Raw genomic sequence first — 10961 nt, 5'->3', positions numbered from 1 at the left:
ATTGCACAGGGGAACAGAAAGGCAGCCTTTGGGGGGAACAGAGAACCAGACACACAGCAAAGAGCAACCACACATTGCACATGGCCCCCAAGTGAAATACACCTAAAAGTTCTTTCACTCAAATAGTCCTGGGGACACCGGCCACTGTGTCTGGGAGCGGAAGGTCCTATCACCCTCTTACAAAGACTGGTGGTTTCCAACTGCATGCTTTGCCATTTAAGTCTGACATTTAGAAAATTCAGTCCTGCCGCCAGAGTTTCTCAGTTTCTCCAAGGTGGTGAGGTGACGTCTGAAATGATAAATGAACCAAACGAGTCAGTGAGGCAGAGATCTGTGTCTCCTCCAGGGAGAGAAGAGGTCCTGAGCTGGGCTTACCTTAAAGGTGGAGTCCAAAGGTTTCATCTGAGCCACGGCACCAAAATGCTAGGTTTCTGGAGTAGGTTGTACCTCGGTTCTTTGCTTCCCAGGCTGATATTATTCGCACAGAACCAGGTTGTGTAATCCAAGGGAGTTTTTATGAAGGACAGGACAAGTTTCAGGTTTTACAGTCTCAAAGCGAATATGCTATTTCTGGAAAGCGTGCCAAGACATGCAGAAGCTGTGCTGTGATTCACAAGTAGCATGAACAACTGCATGGAAGAGAGTACCCACATGTGCAGGACTGGGAAATCCTGGGGGTCGAAAGGTCAAGAGAGCAAGGGGCAAGAGGGCAAGATAGCATGTCAGAATGTGCTCCCTGCCTTTATTCTAGCCCACCTCTGGTGGCAGGAGGCATGGTTGAAAGTATGGGTTGATCTGATTGGCTGAGTTAAGCCTACCTGGGTGATGTCATGAGCCTGGGCCCAGTTTGGGCACCCAGGTGTACCTCCCACCTGGCTTGTGGCGGCATGCTTAGTATGGGGTCTTCCCATAGGTGTCCAAAGACTGCCCTGTTTCTTTCCAACCTCCTTTATGGGGGCCTTTGCAGGCATGGGAGGGACAACTCCCTGTCCCTACGCTAGCTACCTAACATTTCCACCAGTAGGTCTGATCTTTATAATTTTGATATTTTTTCTGAAATTGTTATGTCTTCTCAGTCCAGAATCTTCTATTGTGACCCTGATCAGAGTGAAAACCGCTTTTTGTCAATAAAGCTATCATACAATATTATGCATGATCACCATCATCAGGGTGGTTTTCTCTCATTACAAGTTTAATCTATTGTGAGACTGTTCAAGCAGTTCTGCCATATACATTCCCACCGACAAAATGTATCCCTTCTTCAACTTAACAGAACTTCAAAATGTTGAGGGTGTTCTTGTTTCCATTCAGTGACAAAGCTTCTATTACTCCAGCGGGGAAAGTTAAACATTTCTTAAGCTAGATCTGTGAAGCAGGTTTTATCAGAGTCACATACTTGACAATTACTAGAAGTTTTGGTGTATTAATGAATCATATTTAAAGAAATTAAATGTTATTGTGTAACCCTGAACTAGCTCAGTTTTCTGTATACACCCCAGTAAAAGTTTCACATGTACAAGAATGTATATATATGTATATGTATGTGTGTGTGTGTGTGTTGCAGCATTATTTGGCTGAGAGAGATATTTGGAACAAGCTAAGGGTCTGTAGATTGTGAGATGGAAAGATAAAGAACAACCTTTTAATGCAAAGAAACAATGTCAGTGATTAAATTAATAAGTTTGAATATACATGGGAACATTTACAAGTTCCAAAAATGTCTTGAAGAAACTAATGGAGGAATGACATAAGCACTCTGGTCAAGTGTTAAAATATCCAGGAGAGGAATATGCACAAAATGCTAAAGAGTCTTGGAAGAAAATTCAAGGAAAGGAGTCAGGAAGTATATGAAAGGACCTGCAACTTTATTAGTATCATCACATATATTTTAAAGTTCTCACACAGCAATAGTAAAATATCGATATTTGCTATATATAAAGGTAAAGGCAGGGTAATGGTTAAATTTTTCTATACTTTTTTTCTTGGAGATTTTTCATTAAAAACAATTGCCATATTCTTGGGTCCAGTACAAGGTTAATGGATATCAGGCTATGTGCCTCTGTCAGTATCCACACATTAAGAGCATAAAGCTTTAATGTTTTCAAACTTTATTAAGCACATAAATAAGCAAACAAATATTAATGAAATATGACTATATGCAAATGAATGATATAACTGCGCTGAAGGAGGTTAAATTTGGAGCATTCTAGTTTTAATACAACAGTTTATGCTAAAGACAAATGTAACTGTTCATTATTTTATTATGATTGACACATTTCTTTCACAAGAGAATATGTTGTTCTGTGCCATCAATTATGACTTGTGGGGTATATATATAGATTACCAATTCCAAACTACTTTGTATGTATTATAAGATCAAGCAAATAGGTAAATTGATGGCAGATGGTTAACTCAGGTTTCTCACTTTTAGTGAGGTAAGTTACATAGTAGAAGAAAAAACTAGAATAATCTATTTGCTACTGGGTATGTGTCAGAAACTTTAGTTTGATGTTAAAAGATGCAGAAGGCTACATATCGAAAGAATAATAGCTGGGTATGAATATATACATAAGTTAATGTGCATACATTCGTTACCTAACTTTGTCTGCTGAGAGGGCCTAGAAACAATAGCACCTCAGTAGCAACGATCACCCATAGTTCCCCAATCTTGGTTTTCAAATACAATTCTCCAGTAACTTTTTCTAATGTTGTTTCTCTATGGAAGTGGTTCTCAACCAGTGGGTCACAACCCCTATGAGGGGTCAAACCACCCTTTCACAGGGGTTGCCTAAGACCATCAGAAAACATATCTCCGATGGTCTTAGGAACCGAGACACTGCTCCTCTATTCGTCTCCAGGCGGGTCCTCCCACCTGCAGATATGCCCACCTATGAGTACCCAGCACGAAGATTGTTACCCATGCTACACCATGCTTCAAGACAAAATTTCATTTATGGTATTTGTAATTAGAAATAAATATTTCACAATATAAAATTACGTATTGTTTTGTGATTCATCACTATGCTTTAATTATGTTCAATTTGTACAAATGAAAATAGATCCTGCATATCAGATATTTACATGACAATTCATAAAAGTAGCAAATTATATTGGTGAAGTAGTAATGAAAATAATTTTATGGTTGGGGGTAATCATAACATGAGGAACTGTATTAAAGGGTCGCGGAATTAGGAAGGTTGAGAACTTCCACTGACCATGGTTTAATGAATCAACCATGCCATTTTCCAAACTTCATTTTTTGTTTTGAACTTAATGCCAAACCTCTACCCAAAGTTGAGAACCAAGTGAAATATTTGACACTGCACTGAGTCTTTCACCAGTGTCATTCTGGATCACCAGGAGTAGGGCCATAGTTCAGCTGCACCTCATTTATTGACATGTAAAGGCCTTATCTGAATACCAAGATGGAATTTTTCTTGCTCATTCAACTGGTCATGAAAATCCTCCTTTGAGGCTGTAACATTGAACTAAAGGAAAGATTTGGATACAACAGAAGTAGGTGACATAAGTGTCTGACATGGGTATTTTGAGAGTGTCCATGTGTGTTCCTATCTTGGATTTGCTTCAGCCTGATCCCCAGATGTAGTACTGACAAACTAAGATGGCCTTGTACTTTGATTGCTAGAAATTGTGACTTGCTAGATGATGGGCAGTCTTAGTCACACAGTCACTTGAGTAATCATGGTCAGAAACTCGGTCTTATTAAAGCCCAACAGTATGTTAGTAGATGTTTATCAAACAGCAGGCACTTCTCTTCATCAAAACACAGAACTTTCCTCCAAAATCATAGATATTAGCATCATCGCTAACATGCTTGACCTTGACATATATTTTATAAAAGATGCTCACTTATAATGGATACCTCATTCAATTTAATTCCATTGTCCATATAATCTGAAGACAAGAGCAATTTGCATTAAAGACTGAACTGGGCAGAGGATCCCACTGAAAAGTTGTAGCAATCCTCGGAATTACTCAAGAACTGAGTCACAGCAGTACTTATCGGAGTGCCCTATTAGGAACAGGAAAGTTAACATAGCGATACAAAAAGTAGTAAGCAGACGCCAATGTTCATCTCAAGAAAACAAATTATTTTCTCAAAGTTTTCTCTCTTATTTTCATATGGTAAAAACCATTCTGTTGGCTGGGGTATGAAAAGACATTTCCCTATATAGGGCCCTATGTTTCCACTTAATTGGTAAATGCCATGTTCCTAGTGACTTGAAAGTCAAGAGCACTCACTCTAAAATTACCCTGACTATTTTTTTTTAAAAAATAGAAGAAAACGAAGATTAAAAGTGTTAAACTTTATTGTTGTTTGTATTACCATCATTATCTTTACATCAAAATGTACCCATTCTTGCCATTAGCTAAAGTTTTTTTTTTTTCTTTAACATCACAATGATTCCATTTATAATAACAGTCCGGAGACCAGAACAACACAGTAACAGTCCTGTAACTTTACTTTGTTCCCAGAAAAAGAGCATTTCGTATGATGGCCGAAACCTTACCCGGTTTCAGATACCGGCCCTTCAGTTTTGACATAGCCGCTTTCACCTCTTTGTTCCTCAAAGTGTAAATAACTGGGTTTAAGATGGGGGTGAAGATGGTGTAGAAGACAGCCAGCACTTTGTCCACTGAATAACTGCTGAAGGGCCATACATAGATGAAAATGCATGGTCCAAAGAAGAGTGTGACCACGGTGATGTGGGCAGTCAGTGTGGAGCGAGCCTTTGCCATGCTGGCAGAGGAGCGGTTCCTCACTGTGATGAGGATGACGGTGTAGGACACCACCAGGAGGAGGAAGGAACTCATGGAAAGAAAGCCACTGTCTGCTACTATCAGGAGGCTGACCACATACGTGTCAAGGCAGGCCAGCTTGGTCACTAGAGGGAGGTCACAGAAGAAACTATCTACCTCATTAGGACCACAGAAAGGCAAGTTCACAGTAAATGCCAACTGACTAGTCGTATGGATGAAGCCAACACACCAGGAAATGATGACCAGAATAATGCACACACGGCGGCTCATGATCGTCATGTAGTGGAGAGGCTTGCATATGGCAACATAACGGTCGTAGGCCATGGACACAAGGAGTACCATTTCACTGCCTGTGAAGAGATGCACAAAGAAAATCTGGGCCAGGCAGGCATTGAAAGAAATCGTCTTTCGCTCTACCAGTAAGTCTGCAATCATTTTGGGGGTCGCAAATGAGGCCACGCATACATCTATAAAAGAGAGGTTTGCGAGCAGAAAGTACATAGGGGAGTGAAGGCGAGCATCAGAGGTCACAGTGAGGATGATCAGAAAGTTGCCCAGCAGGATCGCAAGGTAGAGGAGAGAGAAAATGAGAAACAAGAACGGTTGGAGCTCCTGAGAATTAGAGAGTCCCAACAACACAAATTCAGTCACCCGAGAATAATTAGTCACATTCATTGACTTTAGAAGGGCCTGTTCTTCACTTAAGGAGGCCCTGTGGCGCTGTTAGGTTAGTAGTGGGCTTCTGACTGCAAGATTGGTGGTTGAAACCCCCAGCCTCTGAAGGAGCCTATTAACTCCTGTAAAGCTGTACTGATGCAGAAGCCCTGAGGAGGGTCGCTGTGCGTTGGAACGTATGCGATGGCAGGCGGGTTGGTTTGATCTCCAGTTACCTGAATAGGAGAGAAAGAGAAACAAATCAATTTACTGTAGAGGAGTTTCATTTCTCAACTTAAACTCAGTCTTTGGAGATTCTAAGTCATACTAATAAATGTACATCTGGGTTTGAATGCTTTATTCACAATTTCACAGACAGTATTATAGTGAAAAAGAAAGATTCACATGAACGGATGGAAGTTTGGCAGATAATTGTTAAGTAACATCGAGTCGGTTCTGGCAACCAATTAATCCATCCACTTGTTGAATCTAAGAAGTTAAATTCAGGTGAAATTGAGCATATGAAAATCATTGGGGATCACATAAACCTAGTCTAAGGATCTACATATGTAATATAAATCATTTTTTAATAAATTAAATGATGTCTAAAAAAAGGAAGATAATATGTCTATTATCACAGCAGAGGAGAATTTCACACACTTATCACTGAGCAAAACTGGCAAATACCAAAGAATACCACACATAGTATGCATCTCTTCAACTACTGTTCAAAAACCAGGCAAATCTAATTCGTGGGTTAGAAGCCAAGGGAGCAATTACTTTGGAAGGAGGATAGGGAAAGGCAAGACGCATGGTGAAACCAAGGGTTTGGAGGGTAGGAAATGTTCCTTTCCTTGCTCAGCTGCGGTTAAAACCGGTTCACTTGAGAGCTGTGTCTTGATGTGTGTTATTTTATGTATAGATCACTAACATCTTAAAATAATGAGAGAGCCAGAGAGATGGCAGTCCTTTTGTGAAATCCCTCCTAAGAAAAGTCACTGACTAGAATATTTTTCCTTCCTCAAATAATGTAATGTTTCCTTCCTCAAAAAATGTAATCTCAAATAAAAAGATCTGGCAAATCTGAAATGACCAGCAATTGCCCAATTATTTATGCATCTGCTGTCTGTGGCTCAACTCTTCAGGAAGTTCTACTTTATGAGCAAATCCCAGGCACCAGTTCCTTCCATATATCCCTGGAGATATTAAGCTAATGTGAACTCAGCCATGGATGTTGCTTAATACAGTTTATTCAGTGAAGTTTTATTGATATCAGCTTTGATTTTGTGAAACATTTTAATAATATGTTATATAAGACAGAAAAATTCAGAGTAAGTAGTTTGGACCAGGAGGATAATCTTTCTTTACCACTCTTCCATGTTAAATTATTATTTTTCTATTTTGGTTACTTTTATTTTCATAAACTTCACAGAACTCAGAAAAGTTCTTTGGTAAATAAAAGGCAAATGAGCACCATGCCGTGTGATTTTAAAGACTCTTTCTCTACACCTATAAAGGTCGTGTGAGGAGGTGCATTTTATTACTAATTTCTAACCAAGTGAAAATTTTCATCACAGGATGTGATGAATAATTTTAAAGCTCAGACTTTCAGAAATAAAATTCCTGAACTCATCCCATAGCTAAATCCTCCAGTACTAAACAAGAGAATAAACAAAAACCTAAAGAGATAATTTACATATCATTGCATATAATAACAAAACTATGACCCAAAGACCAAAGATCACACACACACACACACACACACACTGAAGTTTAGGTCAAAGCAGGGGACTGGCAAGCTTAATCAACAGTACAATGTTCATCCCAAAGAAGCTTTCTCCTCATTGTCTTTTCCCCTTCTCTCCAGAGCCGAGTCTTAACTGCCTAACTCCAGATGCCCACCTTGACGTGTGCTCCCAGGAAAACACCCGCTGGGGCTTCCAGATCTAAATGGTGTACTGCATCCCTCGGGTCAAGAAAGACAAAACTATCTGGTAAAAACAGCTAATAAGGTTTCCTATGTACCTCGTCAGAAAGAGCAAAGCCTTAAGCACAGAGAATGAGTCTCCCAGGGAACACTTCTGGTGCCATCAGAGAAGGGTATCAGGAGGCATTTTCAAGCATAGGAGACTTTCCTTAGGGCACCTTAAGAATGATACTGTGACTAATGAAATATGTGGGAAAATCATCACAAGAGTCACCTTCCTGATAGCTTCTCAGAGTCTCCTGCAAGACTGCATGCCTCTCTTCTGACTTTGGTTCGCTTAGGTGTCCTGAGGGGAAAAAGGGACCCTGTATTTCATGAAGTCATACGCTGGGCAAATTTATTCCATCAATAATTCATTTTCTGAATATATGAATAATGTGGTAGGTAATAAGAGCCTAAGTTTCTTTGTGATAATAATTAATTTTTTAGTTCATTCACTCTTTCATTATGTAAATGCCTACATTTCCCGAGCCATTGTACTAGGTCCTGGGATATAGCAATTAGATTTTAAATGTGCCTTCCCTGGTGATCATTTACTAATAATTGCAATCCTTATTCATCTAGAGAAGTTGATGGCCCCTCGTTTCTTTTGTTTTTCTCCAACACATTCTTTACTAGATGAAATAGGAATGGTTGTGGTGTTTAATAAATGAACTGTCTTTTAATGTCCAATTAAGCCATTGTACTACAATGAAAATATAACATTATTAGTATAAAAGAGTACAAGTTAGAATCACTTCAGGAAGGTATATGGCTTTGAGCAAGCCACTTAGCCTCCCAGGGCTCATTATCATTAAAACTAGAGAAAAATATTATTTTCAATGAAACAATAAAAATATGTATTTTTGGTTTTTGTTCTTTTTAAGATTGTGTGAGAAATCTTGGAAAATTATGGTGATTATATTTAAGTAAATATTTTAATCATGAATATTTCAAATAAGAGTAAGTAACTTTTCTGATAATTATATTTGTTCAAATATAGTATGGTCTGATTCTTATAAGAATGAGTTTCTCATGAATATACATGCTCAAATAAAGTCAAATGATCATTTCTTACGATGATTTAGGGTTAATGTATGCATACAATTTGTACTAGATGACCTTCGGGTCCCCCCTATTTTGAATTCTAACACATATACTTGCCCCCAACATTTCCACTGTGATATTGCAACAGGCAGGTGAAATATGTTTTACAGAGTCACCTCTCACTGCCATCAAGTCAATGCTGACTCACTCATAGCAACCCCCTGTGGGTTTCAGAGGCTAACTGCTTATGAGAGTAGACAGCCCAGTCTTTCTCCCATAGAGCTGCTGGGAGTCTCAGCTGATGATCATGCGGATCGCAGGCCAACATGTAACCACCACACCACCAGACTCACCCTAAACTATCAATTCACAGGCACATCATTTACAAGTTTCCCCATAGGCTGCCCCCTACAGTTTCATCCTTTTAAATATATAGCAGTCACTTGCTAAGTCAAAATCAATTTGATGACAGCAGGTTAGATTATGGACACAAAGTCTTGGGAACCCCATAGAGCAGTTCTCTGCCTTGCAGGGTTGCTATGAGCCGGAACCCACTCTACAGCAGAGGCTTTATTTGACTTTTAGTTATGGAGGCAAAAGATTGTTCGTGACTTCAAAAGAATATTAAGGGGGAAACACGTTCACTTACCTACAATGAAATGGAAAATATGGAGCCGTCTTGCTTGTTGCCTGTGCCACAACAAAGGTTGAGACAAAATTGTTAATCTAGAGATGGGAGATTCATGCCCACCCAGCAGCACTGCTGATGAAAGACTTGGCAGTCTGTGTCCATAAAGATGGACAACTAAGACACTCTATGGAGCAGTTCTAGTCTATAACAAATGGGCTCGCCTTGGGCCAACAGCAAGAGGTTTGTTTTTATTTAGTTTATAAGCAGTAAGGCTGGAAAGAAATTGTTGTATTTTCTCATCCTATAAGAAAATACTGAATTGACCCTAAGGAAGTGAGTCAGCAGGAGCTTTGTTTATCAGGACAAAGAAAACAGGCTCAAATGTCGGTTGCCAGGCTGGACTGTCTTTGAGTAGGTAGGTATGAGAGAGCTGGGTGCAGTGTCCCAACCGAGACCTTCGGTAGGGGAGCACGGGGAGCAGTCAGGAAGCTGAAAGACAGAAGGTAGAAAGTACAAAATGCTGTACACAAAATATCCAAGTATGCAAGTTTTCCTAAAATCTAGCCCACTTTTTCTTATATTACTCCTGTTTACAACAATAAACCAGGTAATCACAAATACTTTTCAAGATTTTTACATATTCAAACCAAGTTAACTTTAAGATGATGGATTCCTGGCCTCAATTCAAGCTATAAATATTGAATTTTAACATACACTCAATAAATTAATAATACCGTCCAAATTCATCTTATCTGAGAGTGCCAGAATATGACCAGTATAGAGTGGAATTCATCAGGGAATAAAGACATTATATCTGAGGGGAAGTCTCAAGACTTTTTATTAATATTTGGTGACGGGAAAAAATATCAAGAATAAGTTTAGGAATTATAACAAATGATGGTGGTTGCTGTATCTTCAATGTCAGAAACAGTGCGACATTTAGTAATAGCATGTTGAGCCCTTCTAATTTGTTTCAGGTATGCATAACTTTCCCTCCTTTGTTTCAGGGTTGTATTATACATGATCATTATCACAAGATATTTGACAATAATTTTAATTCTATTTTAAAAGATAGGAATTATACGCAAAATGCACAGGTTTTGCCTTGTTTTCCCACCAGTAATCGCACAGCAGAATATTTTGGTTTTTGTAGCTATTTGTACTAGTATTTTCTGTCATAAATTAAAAGACACCATTCTAAATCCTATGTTTGAAAATGGCCGGAAGAGAAAACCAAAGGAAGACAGCCAAAGATAACATGCACTATACAAAGAGTATTCATCTGGAATATAGAAAACACTGGCTTTACGTCTACTTTTCTCTCCTAAACTTCAATAGTCTATCATTCTGTGTTCTGAAACACAAGACCCCTAAAAAACAGATGTATTCCATGATAAAAATAAGTATGATAATCTGAAGGAAAAGAAACAAGATTTTAATTAAATGGATAAAACCAGACTCTTTTTAGCAAAGAAATTCAGATTTTAATTACTTTCCAAACACATGTGGAGTAGGGAAAATGGGCACAGAAGTCTGAGGGTGAAGCAAGAGGGCAGAAGATCTATCTGATCTATGAATTAGGAGGCTGGGAAACAACCCTTTTCCCCCTGATCTTATATCTGTACCTACCAAGGAAAGGAAAGTTCTTCAGGATCCACTGGGTGGGGGGTAGAGGTAGGGAACTCATGTCTTCCTAGACTTCTATCTTCACCCTTTACACTCTACTTTATTGTCCTCAGTCCACTAATATAAGAAAAGCCATCATAATGATTTGAAGCTAATTAGAAATGTGACGTCACCAGACTTTAGTGACCAAGGGACCCAAAGGAAAGCTGTGATAGCAGAAAACCTCTGTTCCAAGGATAATTATGTCACAGGGTA

At 38.9% G+C, this 10961-nt stretch overlaps 1 protein-coding gene across 1 annotated transcript; it reads right to left on the bottom strand.

The window, feature by feature from the left end:
- Positions 1 to 4482: 4482 nt before the first annotated feature.
- On the bottom strand, positions 4483 to 5463 carry LOC101647486 (olfactory receptor 4K15). The gene has a single exon (XM_004698426.2). It carries the CDS (start codon positions 5455 to 5457, stop codon positions 4483 to 4485), a length of 975 nt encoding a protein of 324 aa, XP_004698483.1. The 5' UTR covers positions 5458 to 5463.
- Between the last annotated feature and the right edge of the window lie 5498 nt (positions 5464 to 10961).

Source organism: Echinops telfairi, unplaced genomic scaffold (assembly GCF_000313985.2).
Source record: "Echinops telfairi isolate 266 unplaced genomic scaffold, ASM31398v2 ScPeMD7_18;HRSCAF=68, whole genome shotgun sequence".
Lineage (NCBI taxonomy): Eukaryota > Metazoa > Chordata > Mammalia > Afrosoricida > Tenrecidae > Echinops > Echinops telfairi.
Note: the sequence above shows the minus strand (reverse complement) of the source record. Positions and strands in the feature narration are given on the sequence as shown.

Bases quoted from the DNA above. Each gene is read 5' to 3' on its own strand.
- LOC101647486 (XM_004698426.2), bottom strand. From the start codon at position 5,457: ATGAATGTGACTAATTATTCTCGGGTGACTGAATTTGTGTTGTTGGGA.